General features: G+C 37.1%; 1 protein-coding gene and 1 long non-coding RNA gene across 10 annotated transcripts in view; one reads left to right on the forward strand and one right to left on the reverse strand.

Annotated features, from left to right (window-relative positions):
- The first annotated feature begins 521 nt into the window (after positions 1-521).
- LOC137472692 (uncharacterized) lies at positions 522-7,030 on the forward strand. The gene is made up of 3 exons (XR_010998372.1): positions 522-1,458; positions 2,047-3,579; positions 6,983-7,030. It is a non-coding gene; the product is annotated as an uncharacterized lncRNA (long non-coding RNA).
- Positions 4,116-19,279, reverse strand: part of GAB1 (GRB2 associated binding protein 1) — a 97,392-nt gene continuing 82,228 nt past the window's right edge. For 4 of the 9 annotated variants that reach the window (XM_068188006.1, XM_068188002.1, XM_068188004.1 and 1 more), the window contains 5 exons: positions 11,611-11,700; positions 9,759-9,852; positions 9,297-9,420; positions 6,218-6,340; positions 4,116-6,006 (listed from right to left, as the gene is read on the reverse strand). In XM_068188006.1, coding sequence (XP_068044107.1) covers positions 5,848-6,006; positions 6,218-6,340; positions 9,297-9,420; positions 9,759-9,852; positions 11,611-11,700 — 590 coding nt within the window. In that variant the 3' untranslated portion in view covers positions 4,116-5,847. Of the gene's footprint in view, positions 6,007-6,217; positions 6,341-6,963; positions 7,040-9,296; positions 9,421-9,758; positions 9,853-11,610; positions 11,701-19,279 lie in introns of those variants that run through there. The other 5 variants (XM_068188005.1, XM_068188008.1, XM_068188003.1 and 2 more) reach the window with 4 other exon arrangements.

A 19,279-nucleotide genomic window follows, 5' to 3' on the forward strand; every position in this document is an offset into this window, starting at 1 on the left:
CTAAACTGAGCACTGGAATTGGGGGGCAGCTGGACCACATTGTGTATGAGGAGATCAGAGGCTAAATCCTAGTCCTAAGTGGCTCCTCTACTTTTTTCCTTCTTTTTATAAAGTTCAAGGGCCAAGTCTATTTTGTGCTTCCTCATATTGGGCTGTCAGTGAGTAGAACTAAAAGAAAAAATGTCTTAAGAATCATCACTTCTTTCATTTATGGAGGAAAAAAAGCATAGTTATAACACAAGGTGTGTTTTTCAAATTCAAATCCTAAACATATTTACGTAATTGAGCAGAAATTAGATTTTGAAAAAGTTCTTGGAACTTTCACTTACTTGAAGAGGACAGCGGTGCCTTGAATATTAAATTCTGCTCCTCAAAAGATCCTAAAAGGATTTGAGTGCCTGGGGAATTTGAGCCCTGTTACACATAATGCCTTTTTAGATGCTGCTCTATGCCTAACTGGAGATTAAGGACCTTAACTCTGAACACCGTTTGTTTCTAACATTTGGCTTTCAATTATGATTAATTAAAAAAATAATTAAATATACACACCATGATGTATAGGTATTACTATGAAGATCACCTCGGCAGAGGGTTGAATCACTGTTTTGATGCAATTAACTCCAGACTCTGAGGTACACCAGTAGGCTAGTCTGAGGCATTCCCAAACTCCCAGGCCTACATCCTTCACCTCTTAACACAAAGTAGAAGGAAAAAAACCTTAAACCTTCAGCTAGTCTGCATAGTTTATAATTGTGCAAAAAACAGCACAAGTGCACAGAAGCAAGTAGTAATTCTTTTCTCTAAAGTATATTCCCTAAAAAGCACATAAAAATATGAAAACTTACATATTTTAAAGTCTGGTAGGAATTCAGGGAAAATAAGGCATATTTATATTTTCCTCCTCTTCTGGCCTTCTGATTAAAACAATCAAGCTGTCTGGGTACCTTGTGCAAGCCCCACACACACATTAAACCCAGGACCTCAAACAGAATTTATTAAAATCTTATTAGGATTGGCCTTTCTGAAAATGTGATACACATTTTCTTTTTATTTCACTGCAGATACAGCTTTCTAGGAAAAGGCTTGACAATGATGAGAGATCCTGGGAGAATTTTCAAGAGCAAATAATGATCATTGCTACAAGTGCTGGCTTTATAATTGCAGGAAAACTTTTGAGAGTCTCCATTTTGCCAAACTTGGTGCTTCATGTTCTAAACTGTACTGGATTTTATTCTATTCCATTTTAGCATATATTAAAGTTAAACATTTTGTGTGTGCGCACAGCAGATTACACAACTGTCCACTTCAGCTAAGCCGCTTCTTATAAAAAAGCTGAAGAAAACAGATCATCCCTTTCAAATGAAACATGGAAATTTTCTTTTCTAGACCATCTAGAAAGAAAAATCACTGGCACCAGAACAGCCTAGTTCTGTTTACTTAACAACTGTTATGAACAAAGTTTCCAGGTGTTCCCCAGAGAGGAGGGCAGGGCCTTCCTAGTTCCCATGGCAACACTGGAATGACTGCTGGCTACCGATATTGAAATGTTAATTAGTTAATTGCTCTGTTTGTTTTCTCTAAACTACCCAAAGGTAACCTGCCTTCCCCCCCACCACACTGACATTCTGGGACTAACATGCAAATAAGAAAACCCCCTGGGATCATGGGAGTATTTTCTGGGGGTAAAGACACCCCTAAATTAAAAAACTAAACACAGTAGAGGGGGGATAGACAAATGCCCTAGCCGAGGAAGAGGGAAACACAACCCATGATCAACTTTTGTCTGTCACCATAACCTAAGCGACTAGACTGGGGTGGGCTGGGGCAAGTGGAGACAGAAAAGGCAGAGAGCCCTGGTGCTGCCACCAAGGAAGGAGAAGGGACAGCTGTTGCGCTGGACTCCAGCAACAGACCCTGCACTCCTCACCCTTTGGCCACCGGTTGTGCCCCAGGGTAGAAGAAGAGACAGCTGCTGCTCTGGACTTCAGTGACAGACCCTGCATGCCTCCTTCCTTTCAGCCACCTGGAAGAGCTACAGTACCGGAGGCATTCAACTGGTCATGCATCCAATACCTGTTCTCCTCCCACTTACACTACTGAAAATTAACATCATTGCTTGGGATTTGGTTTCATCTACACCCAATCAACACAACATTTTTATGGGACACTTATTACATTAATTACTAGAAAAGCACCTTTTTTTGTGGTCATGGCCATATTAGTATCCCCAAGAAATAAAACAAACAACAAGAAATTAACATTGAAGAAGCAGTTCAGTGCAATACACAGAGATCAAGAGCAGATCTAGGAAATATGGAGGATAATCTCGAAATTTAAGTTCACCTGTGGATAGTGCTGAGCTTCTTAAGAACTACAGGTATAAAATATTTCATCAGATGAAGTGACACTACTGCTGTCCAAATTGCACACTGATATTGTGTGGCAGTACCTTCTCCTTGAGCAAATAAACGTCCATTCACTTTTCATGACACAAAATCTCTATAGCTAAGGAGTGAATGGAACTTCTGTCCAGGGCTGCTAAGTTTCCAGAGTACTTTTGCAAGAGTACTACACATATAAATATACACACACACACACACATAAAAACTTACTGCTGCAGTAATAGCTAAACTTAAAATTCACTGTGATAAAAATCTTGCTTGGCTTATAGTGCACTGTAAAAGCTACGGAGGTGCCCATCACTCCCTAATTAGCTACAAGAAGCATTAAATTCTAAATTACTTAATCAAAACAGCCATACTGTAATTTGTCTGATCTCCCTGGGTGTGGCACTATGTCACAACTGTCACAAATGAATGGGTTATTATTTTTTTACATAAATACAAATATCAGTAAAGAAAAAAGACTAATTGACCACATTTTCACCTCTTTCCATGTCACATTACAAAGTTCTAGTGGAACAGAGCAGCTGTGTTTGCACCTCTACTTCATGAGGTAATAGTGATTATATCACAGTGTGTAAAAGTGTGGCTGTTGGTACTTAGCAGATAAAGAAATGTTCAGATCACACCATGGAACGATACCAAATCACCTCTCAAGTCAATCTTAGTGTACAAGGCACCGAGTTTTCTTTTGATTTTCAAAAGCAAGATGTGTATTTGTAAAAGACATATTGCATATATGTATTTGCAATTTATAATGACACATACAGCAATGAAAACTGTATCTCTGCAACTGGTAACATAGAGTTTGAGTGAAACAAGAGACAACTTACCTATTTGAAAAAAGAACACTTGAGAAGCAACATTGACAAGCTACTTCTGCACCACTATCTACTCGAGTTTCCACCAGCTTGCCTACAACTAGAATGTCCTCACAAAGCCAGCAACTGGAAGTGACACAGGGCTAATATCAGTTCCACTTGCTTTCTATCACCTACAACTTCAGGAGCCTCATTTTCAATTTTATATTCACATCCTTAGACCATCCAGGAGCTCAGACAGATCTGCACTGTGAAGCCCCTGTAGCTTCACTGGTTAATATCCAAAGTTAATATCACACCTGAAGCATCAAATGTTAATATCACACCTCTGATTCTGAACATACCATGGACAGCATGTAAGTATAGAAAATAAGTATGGAAAATGTAATACTGGAATATGGGGGAGAAAACTGCTTAGAAATCTAATTAAAGAGAAATTGTAGACTGCTACTTAGAAAATGTTACACTGTCTGTACAGTGTGGAAACTCCTGTTTTCCTTAGCAAAAGAAAGGGGAAAAGCCTAGAAATAAAAGAGTGGATTCTCAATCATAATAACAAATAATGTTGTGAATCCTGCCAAATTTTAAATGAAGAAAAAGTAAGTGTAATCTGTAAATCAAGGACTGATATCAGCAAACTTAGAGCAAACTCATCTTCTATCACTAGCTCAGCAAGAGAGGACGGCTTAGGAGACTGATTTTTTTCCTGGTTCCCAGAAGAGTGAGAATTCACATTATTTGGCTTCTTGGTGCAGGGTTTAAATCAGAGATCCAAATTAAAAATTGTTCTAGCTGTACATCTATAATTCTGAAAAAATGTGGTTGGTATCCAGGCACTTTCCCAGACACTGACATCCGTTTGCTGCTTTAAAGGACAGAGTTTACACACCAAAACAGAACAACTTGATTTATTTAAAATTCACCTCAAAATGCACTGTGTTTAGTTTCTTTTTTTAAAATGAACAATCAAAGCATCAAAACATTACTTATTTAAAAAGAACCTTTGTTAAGAATAAGATAATTTACAAACTGTAGATTGTGGCTGTGAGGGGAGAGAAACAACGTATGGTAGATTAGGCACAGTACGAAGGCCAACATGCCAGAAAACAATGCAACTTTAAGCTCAACTTTTAAATGATCTGGACAAAAAAACCCCAATTGGGCAAGAAAATGAAACCAACCACTTAATTGAGGACATTTGTATAAAACAAAAGTGTTAGTAAGTTTTCTATCTAGACCTAACTCATTCATGTATTTAAAGAAATCTATCTTCTTCCAAATAACAAAAAAAATGTTTCTAAACCAAGGCAGATTATTATTTGGAACTGGCATAATAAAATAAAGGATCACAGTATACAGAGTTTAAAATCCTGTACCAGGAAAGAGCAACAAGTGGTTTACAAGGGGATCATTTAGGTATATTATCTAATTTTTAAAAAGACAGATATAAAATATCAGTTGCATAGGGATTTAAATATAAGGCCAAGCAGGAGATTAAAGTAAAATATAGCTCATAAGAAGGGCACTATGGTGTTAAAACATAGTATTTCCATTTGAATTAATTTCTAATTCAAAATCACAGTATTTTGCTAGCACTAAAAAAAGTGAATGTCAAACTGTCCCATTAATCTTGCACTGAAAACTAACATAAGAACTTCTAAACAGTAAAAAACTAAAGCTCATTGTCTAAACCTGATCAGTGTATTAGCACAACAGTGCTTGGTACGTACCTGATTTATATACTCTACCTTCTGTAAATAATATAAAGGTTATTTCTTGTTAATAAGTGTGAGATCACAATATTACTGCATGCTATCAGTGGTTTGCAGGCTTACTTGACATTTAATTATTCAGTCTATGAAAGTGTAAGATCCCACCCTGCAGAATCTTCACCCATTGAACACAGAACACTGTCATTAATAAAATACAATAGAAGTTCCACCACTAACAACTAACATATAAGCCAGGATTTTAGGTCTAAACCCAGTACAGTTCATTATTATTAACTCACAGCAATTTTTTGTTAGGAAGGTAACCTGTAGACTTCCAATTAATCTTATATGTATTAAATATAAACAAGTATGTAACTAATGGTTGTCTCTTGGCATTTCAAGTAGATTATTCAACTGTGAAAGTATTTCTGCAAAATCAATTTTGAGTTGTTAAAATGAAGTTCAAATATTAATTTCCATATCTACATGTAGCTTAATTAACCTAAAATTGTGAGAATAGTAGTGTAAGGAAAAAAGAATTCTCCAGATGAATTAGACATTAAGGTACACTTACTGTGAATACCTGAACCAACATTGTAACTGAAAAGTGCATAAACACTGTAATAACCACAAATGTGTTAACTACAGAACAAAAGATTTTCTGAAAGCTAAGTGATATTATTTTACAGGTTATTTACAGGCTGTGATTTTTCCAGACACCACAGAGCCAATTCATGATCTTAAAGTTCCTTTGATATATTCAAAGTGTCTTTTGGTTTCCAACCTATTTGGTGAGGAACTGATTCTCACCCCAGGGAATCAGGTACTGTACAGATGAACAACACTGCCATTGGGGTTCTGTGATTCTTCAAAATTCACTTCTTTCCATTCTTCAAAGACAAAGCAGTGTTTTCACTTCACACTTTTCGTGGGCGTCTCAGACTCCGTAGACTGCCTGCCATCAGTCCACGCCTCCCGCGTGCTCTTCAGGGCCAGCGTTTTCTGCTGGTCCACCACAACGTAATCAACTCTCTCATCTGCCACGCTGCTGCCTGAGCCACTGTTCTTCTTCTGGGAACAGTAAGAAACAAGTTCAAGTAAATTAACAACAAAAAAGCAAGTAGGTGTCCCACCCAAATAGACACAGAACAAGCACTGGTTTCCCTGAAAGGTCCAACACTGTCTCTCCACTAATCATTTGAGAAATGACCATTAAGAGATCTTGCTGAAGGCAATTTTGAACTCCTGATGGCAGAACAGCAAGAGCTGAACATCTGCTTACCTTACGAGGTGGCGTAGACTTTCCCGAATCTAGGTCCAGATCCAAATATTCCACTTGTTTATCTCCTTTAGGTTTTACCATAGGGCTGCTTCCTCCATCAAGGCTATTGCTTCCAAACAAATTCTGAAATCATAATATAAACAACTTCATCTACAAATGTACAAACTAGTGGTCCACATTATCAAATATGCATACTATAAACTGCCAAAATGTAAAAGGTTAAGGAAATTACTGAGACTCTTGCAATTACTTAAATCATGCAAATTTCATTGACCCTGTGTGGCAAGGGAATACATTCTATGTCAAAAATGGGACAGAGTCAAAACCCACTGGGAAGAAAAAACCCGAAAACCACCCTCCCAAATTTAAGGCTGCCACCAAACCCATCTGTGCTTTCCACTTAATGTCCCTTTCATATCATGAAATAAGAACAGATCATGTTTTGTTCTTTTTAAATGTAGTTATTTTATCTCAAATTTAGCATTACTTAAGCACAAACTTTTCTATTTCCCTCAATTGTTGTTAAATACCTACAATAATTTCTGCTTTACAGTACTGGCAAAGCTAAAAATGAAACTTTTACATTTCATTCAAAAGTCATCATGATTAAGGTGAAAATCAAAGAGTATTGTTCAATTGACAAGATTAATATATTAATACTTTGGAAAATATGTGTAGGGCTGCCTGAAATGAAGTTGCATTGTATATACCTAAATTTCAATTAGCCCAGACTTTTACAACCTCACCTCCTCTGTCCTCTCCCAGCCTGATCCCTCCCTCTTAACAGGTGTTATAGGAACAGTACAATAGAAGGACTCTTCTCTAAAAGATAAAGAAAAAACAGGAAGACAGAGGGCAGCAGTCAGCAAAAAATGAAGAGGAAGGCAGAAGGAAAGACAGAAGCGTAAGGCAGAGAGCAACTTGAAAGAAAAAGCAGAATATTGCTGATTTTATTAAATAAAACATAAGTATGACATGTTCAAACAAGATACTTCAAAGCTGATGACAGAAAAATATTAAGAAATATGGACTCCTTGCTAAAATAGAGTTGGAACAAGTAAAAATTCTCAAAAAGTCAAATTTGAAAATAAAGTCTGTGAGATATCTGGAAATATTCTGGTTCATTAGGAAATAAAATATTTTATGGGCTAAAGCCAAATGGGCTGGGCTTTTAAAATTGAAGTTATCCATTATATCTCTACTGTCCAACTCATTTAACATTAAGTGGTAACAAGAACAAACACAAACAAATGATATGAAGATCATTTTTGTTGCTCAACTTCTCAGAACAAATTTTTGTGTATTAAAGGTACAAAAATCAGATTCTGTATCAATGTTTCCAGCATAAGTTTAAAAAGCTGTTACTCATTAAACAAAAAAATAATCTCTTATTTCAAACAAACTAGGCAGGCAGAACATATGCATTAGAAAACAGATACTTTAAATACAGACAAATGAAACAGAAAGGAAATTTGTAGAATAACCTTAAAATAGGACCGGTGCAAGCAAACAGAAGATATTAATGAGCTGGAGCATTAATTGTACCATCTTGGCATGGAAGTTAAGCCCCTGGAACAGCCTTAAGAATCAACAGAAACACCTGGGTTGAACTGTGATTCCATGCAGGGAGAACTTTGGGCACGGGTGGGGCTAATCTCTGGTGTAATATGGGATGTTTCTTGCACCTGTGAAATGGGACATCACCCATTACTTACCGATGGCCCTTGCAAGAGAGGAGCTAAGATTTAACATCAGCAGTTCCCCAGTGCTCAGTGCTTTTCCCCTGGGAAGCACAACAGGCATGGCACAAGGCACAGCTTGGGGGACTTCGCAGGCTCTGGAGCCTGCACCCCACCAGTTCCCACAGAGAATGGCATGAGGGGGACCTGGGATGTGGCATCCAGAGGCAGCAGTGGTGAGCTGCAGGGCAGGGACACTGGAGGAGACTGGGAGGGGATCCAGAGCAGCAGGGGACAGGAATGTGAACAACGTTGCGTGAGGAGAGTCCAAGGGCAGTGAGATGGGCCAGCACATGCCATATAAGAAGGCAGACACAGAAACAGAACAAAAAAGGTGCTAGACAGACCCTCCCCAAGAAGGTCATACATAAGTGATTTAAAGATGAAAAATACTGCTGTATTCCCTACTAAGAACCCAAACATATGAGTGCACTGAACTGACTGGATGGGGCTTTGAACAACCCAGTCTAGTAGACTGTCCCTGCCCATGGCATGCGAGGTTGGAACAAGATGATCTATAAGATCCTTTTCAATCCAGACTGTTCCATGATTCTACACTAGACGAAAAGCTGAGCTCAAGATACAGGTTTCCTCCAGTGTTTTATGCATATTCTAAAACACATTTTAGTTTAGGCCTAGGTCTACTGCTTTTGCCTTCCTTAAAACTACTGCTATTGGGTCTTTTTCTCTCTCTCCTTCCCCTCATCAAGGAAAAAACACAGTGTGCATCATTAACTTTTCCTAACTAGCTGCACTCCATGCTGAGTATTTGAAGCTTCATTATCTGAGAAAATTCTCCACCAAAGGGGAAAAAATACAGACACTCAATACACAAAGACTCCCTCTATCTTCTTCTTTGAAAGATGCCTAATAAAATACACATGGTTCAGTTTTCACAGAATGTATACAACAAGTGTCAATCATTTTTTCCCCCCTGTTCCTTCTACATTTCCTGGAAGATGTCCTTTTAATACAATTTAAGCATGTCTCAGAGGTCCTAGGACAATTTACTTCCCTTCATGTCATAATACTGAACTGGTGCATAGCCCAAGGACAAGAAATTACAAAGAGGGGACAGATTCTAGGAAAGAAGAAGAAAATAAGTCATGTTGTATACTGTTTTATATAATAGATATGTTTATCAACCATTTTCTTTATGCTCTTAACTTCTTCAGTGAAATCCTACCAAAATTACAGCTTTGCTATGGAGATTTTTTTATGATTCTGTTGATTCTGTAGAAGTATAAAGGGAGTGATGCTGAGTGAAGGATGTGTGTTTGCATGATTTAAAAGTAAGGACTGCACAGGAAGAGAGTAGTTAAGATGTAGATTTTACATACTGGGTCTTCAGTGGACTGATTTGGGTTCATGGATACATAATTCTCTTCACTGTCGTGCGAGTCACTGCTGGAAGTTGTGCTATGAACTGAATCCGGTCTGGGTGACACGGGAAACCTGGAGGAGCTAATTACCAGGAATTATTTTACAAACAATACATCTGCAATATCTTAAACCTCCTGGTAAACAACAAAAATAAGCATATTAGAGCTGAAATTTTCATTCAAGCTTACTAGTGTCACATTTTTTGGTTATACACAGTCCCTAATATGTAATAGCACAAAACAAAATTTCGCAAGGACACACTTTATTTCAATGCACAGATACACACACAGACTCACACTCTTCCAAGGGAAACTTCAAGCAACAAACAAGCTAAAAATATGATACAGATGTACACACATTTATTAACACTCCAGTCACCAAACTGATTAATCTGAATGAGGAAAAGCCAAGAAACTTACTCTCGTGCAAAGCTTCTGGTGATAGGAGATCTAACTGGAGCTTGTAATTCTTCCCATTCAGGCAGAGGTTTTATTTCTAGTGGAGCTGGTTTTGCTATGTAAGAAACAGACAATTGTAAAGCACAGGACTTTCCTAAACAAATTTAACAGCTTTTCACAGCCTAAATATAGAAAAAAATCTCTATCTTTCAAATAGCAAATACTAGTAAAGAAAGGGAGACAATTTTCAGAAAGATATGATGTATTAACTTATGTTTTTAATCTTTTCAGGTAATGAGAGGAAACATCAATTAAAAAATTAAAATATAAAATTAAAAAAACCCACTGCAACTTCAGAATTTTGCAGCATATACTTGTAGGTAGTAATTCTGTTTTCAATTTCTGTTTTCTCTGAAAAGAGATTTTGAAAGTGGCAACATCACGTTCTGTCCTCATTCTGCCTTGATAACTTGTTGAGCTGGCAAGCCCAGGGCAGGGCTGATGGGCTATTTCAGCAGAGCCAGCTCTGGGGACTTTTCTTGGCTCAGGGCCAGCTGTTAATATGCAAACTCTGCCCTCGCTGTAGACGTGTGCCCTTACTGGTGAGGTTTCATAGCTCCACGAGTGGGCAGAACCTGCAGCTAAGACTAAGTATGCCTAAAAGTGAGACTAAAAGTGAGAAATGAGCCAATAGCAGAAGGAGCCTGGCTCGCTTCAGAGCTCATCCACAGGCGAGCAGAGCAATATGCCACTCATGACAGATAACACTGTTCTCAAAAAAAGTGCCATTTTAAAATTCCATTTTCAGAACAGAACCATGAGTAGGCTATTAGTAAGAAACACATTATCCCTCCCTCCAGCTTATATGTCTCACCCCTCCTAAACATTAGAAAAAAAATAACAAGGTATAAAAAGGCTTGAGGAAAAAAAAAATCACAGTCAAACTGCTGTCAACTTTATCCTCCCTAAAGCTGTTTTTAGAAAACAAAATGCAATATCATCATAAAAACAGCCCTTTCTCTCCTTGTGCTCACTGTCACCATTGAGTTTTCTGCCTCTTGACAGGTTCACTAAGATCAAGTGTCAGGCACGTAATGACAGACCTGAAAGTGACATAGGCAAGATGATACTAAAGCATGACTGACACAAAAATTGATCAGCTTGGCTCAGGTCCTCTGTAAAGGTCTGAGACTACCTGGCAGGAATAAACAATGGGCAAGGTACTGCTGCAGCAGACAGAGCCAGGACTTCGTCCAAAGTCCACTAAGAACAGCAGAAGTACTTCATCCTGTTGCAATGGACTTCAAAACCCAAAGGTAATCAGTGCTATTTCTCTGAGATTTTTAATGTTGTTCATTATTTTCTCTACTTCTTGTGACTATGTAAGGCACCAACTCAGCATCTTCAATAAAGCCCATCAAATTAATTGCAATCCTCTTTAAGGTGCATAAATAGATGACTGTACTAGTGTATGATCAGAAGATCGATATTTTGCTTCATTTCAAGAGACGTAAGTGAATTGTGATTTCAAGTTATTGCCTAACAAAAGTTTCAAGTAACTTACAAGTTATTATGTACAATTTACAAGTTATTATATACTTGCTAAATAAACAGACAAAATATGAACAGCTACAACTTAAGAGATCAGAACATTCACATTAATGTCAAAGAAAGGTTTCCATGCACTGTTCAAGCCAGAAAATCTTTAATTCCTTATACAGGAAACTAGTTGCTTGGCATGGAAAATGCATCCATGACCTTAGACTATAGCAGAAGAGAATATGCCAGAGTTATTATAAAATTACAATTTTCTTAATTTTTGCTTCACTTATTTTTATAAAGCTCCATATACATACAGTGCTAAAGTACATACCCTTTCTTCTTGTAGTAAAGTCACCTATGGTTTGTGAATCAGTTCGCTCTAAACCATGTGGTTTAGGTCTTAAAATTTTAGGACTTTGACCTAATTGGCAAAAAGAAGACTCTCTTAATAATATTCTATTTGTAAGTGGAAAACTGGAATTTTATAAATAAACATCACAACCCCCTGCAGAAAGGTTAATGCCACAAGCATAAGCAAGTTGCTGAAGGAGATTTTACAGTCTAGCTGGGGCTCACACTAAGGGGCTTAAGCACCAAAACAGAAACAAAGAAAACACTGCATGCAAGTAATAAATATATTGGAGGCAAACGTGAAAGCTGTACAAAAAGGCTAAAAAGTGCATCAACAAATATTGTAACTGATCATTACTACTAACTGGGTTGATTTAAAAAAATACATATTTGAGGTATATTTAGTATGAAAGGAGAAGAGTCATGTTTCAGATACAAGTTGAAGTACCCTCAGAGAAATTAAATCTTCCTTAGTCACCAAATTTCTTTGGAAATAATGACTCTTGGGAGTCTCCACTCCTATGGTGCTCTTGGGAGGTCCTCTACCCAATGTGTATCTCCCACTTGAGATGCCCCAAGTATCTTTTTTAACAGTGTATTTGTTAAACTTGCTCCCCAGAGGTCTCCATCTGTGTGTACCAAACCCCACCACTTCGACCCTGCAGACAGAGTAGGATTTTCTTCCCAAGTTTCCAGCCTTCATACTGCCCCCCGACCAAGGCACAATCCACCAGAAATGACCCTAGAATGAAGATACCAATCATCTCCCTACAGACAGTAACACACATCCCCTTCCAAAACAAGGATGTTCTTTAGCCAACTTGACCAAACTGCAAGTGTTCCAGGTCATGCCATCCATTTTAAATAAACATGATCAATAACGTGTAATAGCTCTAAGCTTTCATTAAAGTCTATCTGACAAAGTGTTAATATTAAAAAAGGCAACTGCCTTCAAGTGGTACACCAAGAAGCTATATGAATAAACCAAATGAAAAGTTTAAGTCTGGTTATGTTAGACAGCTGCCCTACAGCACAAAATGGAAAAGGACTGGTACAGACTCAGGTGTGGTACTCCCAGCAATGGGTGAGAATGCTTTGTAAAGAATAAACTTGGCAACAGACACCAGAAGTTTGCAAATCTCTACCCCAAGGGTTTTGTATTTGAAGTGCTCTATTACTGTTATCACTGAAGTATTGGTAATAATCAAGTAACAACAAAGTAAGGTAAACACAGAGGTTTTGTACTGTATCTGAACTTCTACACAGTGCTTCTGAGAGACCATGCAGGTAAGATAAAATTTATTTATTCATTAGTAGTGCTGCATAGCAACCTCCTTAAAAAGAAAAGGACATGAAATTATTTTTACACAGACAGTTCTTTCCCAATTTCAAAATCAGATTCTCCCTTACATGGCTAAGTGTGCTGATGAAACAGGTGAACAGTTGGGCAATGCTGACCAAAGACACAGACTGTGAAGTAGAACATTAAGTATTTCTGACGAGAGCCAAGTCAAAAGCATGAGCCAGCATGTTGGTGTGCTCAATTCTGAGCTGATCCAATATTCTTAAGTCCTTGCCTATAACTCTCTCATAAAAGCCTGCCTATTTAAAAAGACCAGGATCTTCAAACTGATGGAACAAATGTAGAAGTTCAAATCCAAACACTTTTTATTAATGACAATTTGATACTGAATACCATTACCTGATCATAATAATTTTGTATTTCACAGTTTTATAATCTGATTTAAAAGAAATCTGGCCCAATACAACTCAAGTTAATATGCACTGACATAGAAGACAGATTGTAAGCACAGAGAGAAAACTAGCAGAGGTAACAGAGTCAATTAAATTATTTAAACAGCATGCACTTAATAACCTCTGCTCTTATAACCAAACAGATCGAAGTGCCTGAAACCCATAATACAGAGCTAAACTCAAGGAACTCAAGGCTGTAATTCATTATTTCTCCTTCTGTTAATGGTGCTACATGGTCTAGCACAACCAACTTTCTGAACTGGGATTAGCCCCATTTGTAAAACGTGGATATTATGTAACTGCCTGCTTCACACTTAATTTAGTACTTAGCAACCACTCAGATTTTCAGAAAAGCTATATAAATAAGTACAGGTATATTTAATACTTCTACATCGGACAAGAACATAAAAAACTCACTGAGTTTTCATCCCTTGCTGCTGGAAGACTGTTCAATTGCAATAAATTTGGTGGCAAACCAGCTTGCTGCTACTAACCAGCCAGGAAAATGCAATTCTTCACATTTAATGTGTCAAAGAGAATTAAAATGTTTGTGCAGAGTGTTTTCTTTTTCGTACCTACAAAACAAAAAACCCAAAGCCTAATCTCTGTTGAGGAGCTTATACTGTGCAACAGGAAAGACCTGACACCAGGCAAAGGAAAAGAGGAGGGCGGGATCAAAATCACAAATGTGAGGTTACCTATTTGTGTAACTGCAGAATTCTTTCACCTCATTTTTGCTCATTTAAAAAGATAAAGTGACATGAGCCAGGGTACTGAAAGCCCTTAATAATATCCCTTACTGCTTTCAAAAGACTATTTTCCTCAGGAGCATAGCCCTGTATCTCTGAAAAGCAACAAACTGATTAAAATATGGGGGGGAAAGTCTCTCCCATCTGTACAGCAGGCTGGTCTCCCACACCTGTTCTATCCACAAATACTCACTAAAGTGTCACAGGGCTGTTCTTCAAATCAGTGTAGTTACAGTAGGGCTCTATGAAGAGCCTGGCTCCATACAGTATTCCAACACCAGCAATACTGAGTAACACATTTCCTGTGGTTCCCACAGCCCAGATTTACCTCATCTCAGGAAAGATAATACTTTTGACTTACACACCTATTCTGGGAAAGATAAATCTGGGTAAAGGAAAAAAAAAAGTTTCATTTATGCAATTTAATTTTTTTTCTAACTGAAAAGGAAATAAATGTTGCAACACCACTGGATGCAAACCTACATAGGGAAAAACAAAAACCAAAACCAAATAAATTTCACCAAGAAGTGAAAATAAGATGTTTTTACTGTTCTATCAAGTCACCACCTGTGAAATGAAAAATGCTACAGCCAGGAGACAGAAGCTCAGCTTCTGCAGGTTCTATCAGACTGTACAAGGGCACTCTGAGCTGAAAAATCACTAATGATTCCCAAGTACATGGTCATCAACATAGAGCACTACAAATATCCTGAATTTGCTTTTTCATCTTTGTTTTTGTAAGACTGTTTCCTGCCAAGATACTTGTAATTAGAAACAAGTATTTAGTTATACAACGTTCAAATGGATTTCCGTACTAGTATCCACCAACAAATAGCAATATCAATAATGTGCTTTGTGCTGATTTGGGGATAAGATATGGATGCTAATAACTATGGTCTCTTTAGGACAATAAAAACAAATTGAAATCAACTTATTCTTCAATGTTATGAAATACAAAAAGCAGTTACATAAAGAGCTGCTCTCCAGTCTTCTCAGACATCTTTATCCCCTCAAAATAACTTTTTACAGTGAGCTGGTACTTTGAATGCTGCAGAAATTAAGAATGAATTGGAAAAAAATAAGTCCAACTGGATCTGACAGCTAACGTTCACTGGTATTTCTAAAATATTTGGCAAATGCTTTAAAACTACTCAAAGAATGGCAAATGTCATAAAACTACTCAGTGAATACCAAAGCTATTAATCATCAAAATACTGTTTGACTACTCTAATTTGAGTAACTCTACATGTCTGTATTTTAAAAGCCCCCAAAGCATGATGAATTGAAAACATTCAATAACAAAGACTGTTTTAAAACCAAACTATAGGGTTCTGGAGTGTTTATGGATGAGAAGTTTAATGCTGCACTAAGATTCGCGAAGACCAAAAGACTTCAAAAACAAAACACAGAAAAAAACCCAAAATTTAAATGATTCACTGGAAAACTAAAGATTAACATTAAGCCTATTACAAAGTAATGGAATAGCATGACAATATGTGCATCAAAAACTATGTTTTTTTTTGAAAAAAGTGATAAGGGCACAGCAAAGAAGAGAAAAATTTTATGAAGATAATTAAAAATAGGGCATTATTACCCATGTTCTCTTGTTCGTGCTCTACCTCATATCTTTGGAGTTTAAAATTATCTAAAAAAAAATCCTAACCCTAATCCCTAAACTTAATCATCCCCAGCACCAGTATTCGAGTAAGTACTGCAGTTTGTCTTTAGAAAACTGGCATGTTTAATTTATTTACAACCACTGTGTCCAGCAAAGCGCAGCTTCCTCTGCAGCTGTGATGCAGCCATCCAAATGAAATCTTTATTGAAATTATTTGTTGTTTCAAAGTTTTAGAAGACAAATCACAGCTGCAAGTTCAGGACTGGTACATCACAGCAAGGAGTTATTCAAAGCCATTAAGTGAAAACTAGACTTGTACAAGTAATTTAGTATAGGCATGGAGGAAGTCTAATTTTCAGCTAAAAATGGGAGCTTGTGGAAGATCAAAGAAGAAAAAAAAAATCAATATTTTACTCAACTTGCTTTACAAACTCCGAGGAAGCACTAAAACATCTCCCAAAATCCTATTTTTTTTAATTCCTAAATGGACTGAACAATACTTCTGTTCAGAAAAGTCATCACAAAAGTTACAGTTTCTTTTTCAACAGATTTTTAGTTCAGTTCTTGCTGCAGACAGAAATCACCATTCTCATATTTTCAATGCCTACTTGTCCTAAAGCCTCAGAACATAACTGAACCTTCATTAAAGAACATGCAAGACAATGATGATAGTGTAGAATAACTGATCAACAGCAGAATCAACACTGAAATGTTGCCAGTTCCTAATTATTATTATTTTTAAAGAATTGTCACTTCCCATCATCACAAATGCTGTCAGTGTTTCTCTGAAGTTTTGTTTAAGGATGGTGTGGTGCTCCTGCTGTATCAGGACATGCAATATGTTCGCAGTGTCCAACTTAAATACTTATATGTCTGAGTGTCTAACAAGGAAATTGTTCATCAGGCTATTTATAGCTACCTTCATGATTAATGAGGGTTCTTAATTTACTTAACAACTACCTACTTTGCCTGGGATTTGTAGAGCACCATGCTACACTGCAGCAATGGAAGATTATTCCAGTCATCCAGAAGCATCACAGTGGGTCCTATGGGGACCAGAATGTGGCAGGTGCTTCCTGCTACAGGAACGCTCTGTACACAATTACCTTTTCCAAGTGGGCCTGGGCTCTTTTATAAAGAAAACTGGAATTCTCTGTGAAGTTAATCCATTTGGGAGATGCTTATGATGAATGGTGGCAAAGATACAGCCACATGTTTAGAAACAATCCACATATTTGTGGATTAACCACACAGATTATGTCTTTTAACATCTTAAATGAGAAAAAAACTATGACAAAAGCAACCAGCTAAATTTTTAAACATTTTAAAAAATGATTAAACAATTAAACATTTAAAATCACAATTTCCAACTCCATGAGAATTTTCTTGCTCTCTCTCGGTTTCTTTTGGTTGTTTTCTTGCTTTCAAGCTGCAACTGGGTATTTTCTTGGCATGAAAATAAATGTGTGCATCACTCACTGTCTCTAAATCCAAGTTTACCACATGCTGGGCTGAAAATTACCAGGGCCAAGCAGCAGTCTCTTTTAAAGGCAATCATGTGGACTTAAATTGTAGGAAGCCTCTCAGATTAAATGCTGATATATTTATGTTGAAATATAAGCCATCAAAACAAACAAACAAACAAAAACAAAACAAAAAAACCACCAAGAAGAAGAAAAAAAAAAAGACCCCAAGCACCACACTAACTATTGGTTATTATTGCTACCAGCAAAATAATCTGTACTGCCCAATCCAAAACTAGGACTTAAAATATTGTTCAAAATAATATTGAATGCAATTAAACCCTAACAATATTTGGACAAATAGAGTTCCTATTCAAGACAAATGAAGCAAAGTCCAGTATCACGTTGTAAGCTGGGAATTCTAAATTCTGTATTGTCTCTACCAGCAATTTGCTGAGTGATCCTGAGGGCATTGTTCTATCTCAGCTCCCCATGACCTGGAACTAGGACCTGAGCTAAATGGAACTCTCTCAGAAAATGCTTTTAAATATTATTGATCAAAAACTTCACAAAAATGACATTTATATTCATTCATTCATTCATACATTACATTCATATACTATAGTCAAATGAGTAAGATTTAACTTTTGACTTTCATTTTATCATGGCTAGTGTTAGTTCAGCCATATACCTACTGTTCATATATTTCTCTTCAAAATCTCAAAAAGCCCGCTTTGGTAGAAATGTGCTATAACACAGAAAAAAGAAGCTACCAATTAAATGTAAGCTGGGCATCAAGCTGAGATTTTGAGGAAGTAAACTCCACCATCACCAATTCCACTGCTGACTTTACACTTTGATTCAGATATTGAGAACTGCATTTTATCAGTCAAGATGACAAGCACATCTTTCTTAAGAGATTTCAGCCTTACAGATGGGATGATGTTACACAGCTATAAGGACTGTTAATTAAAAAAAAAAAAAAAAAGTCTGTTTTTGTTGTTGTTTGATCTTGAAGTCTTGTTTTAAGATGAGATACCCTTCTGCCCTAGCCATGGAAAGAAATCCCGGGTCAGGAAGGGATCACTGTCATGCCCAGAGGTTCACAGAGACCCCCATCTCTCAAATGCTGCACCACTCAAATGCTTCCTCCTGACCCATAAAAAACAATTCACATATTTTTAATTTTAGTTTTGACCACAAACTCTTTCTTTGAAAAGAGAACCTGGTTGTTCTTTGCTGCCTAATCTGTCTAGGAGTCCTCCTTCACCTCACAGCATTTGGGCTCCTTTAATTCTACTGCTTCTTCTTGGACAAACAGTATTTTGAAGAAGGCATGTCACCATCACAACAAATGTCACTTTTGCTCTGTGGCAGAACCAGTCACTGTCTTTCAGTAATTCAGAGAGCAAGATCCATCTCCATGGGTGGATACAATATTTTTTCCGCTTGAAGCCTTTTACCAGCAAACACACTTCCAGTTTAGCATCAGGGCTATATGCAATTGTGGCAAGCTAAAGCAGCCAAAAAGCAGAAATACAAAAATCAATATATCCAATGGTCCTACATAACTAAAGAAACAGTATTCTGAAAAAAAAAAATTAAAAAAGAGGTTATTTTTGCCATTCAGTTACAGGTGAATGCAGAAAAGCACCTGCCAAACACTCTCCATTTTGTCCCAAGCAATAATATATCACTTACCTTTTGGTATTCTTCTCTAAAGAACAAGTAAAGTGTTTTGATTCAAGTTATTGGGGAAGAGAGCCAACACCATGTTTTGAAATTCCTTTCAAGACTTCCAGAAAGTACTGGAAGCTCCCCGTATTTACAGAAGCAGCTGTGAGCTAGAGAAATGAAACTGCGCAAATCTGTATTGTAATCTCAAGGCTATAGATACTTTTATTCATTATTATTTTTAACCCACTTTCTGAAACAAAGGTCTAGAGATCAGTGGAAAAAGAAACAGACTGGGGAGATCAAAGAGTCTAAGGTCGTAAGCAGCAAGCCCTTAAAATAAAGGAAAAGAGATGCTAAACACAGATACTTAACAGCAAAAAAACAGTG

This window comes from Anomalospiza imberbis, chromosome 4 (genome assembly GCF_031753505.1).
Source record: "Anomalospiza imberbis isolate Cuckoo-Finch-1a 21T00152 chromosome 4, ASM3175350v1, whole genome shotgun sequence".
In the NCBI taxonomy this organism is placed as follows: Eukaryota; Metazoa; Chordata; class Aves; order Passeriformes; family Viduidae; genus Anomalospiza; species Anomalospiza imberbis.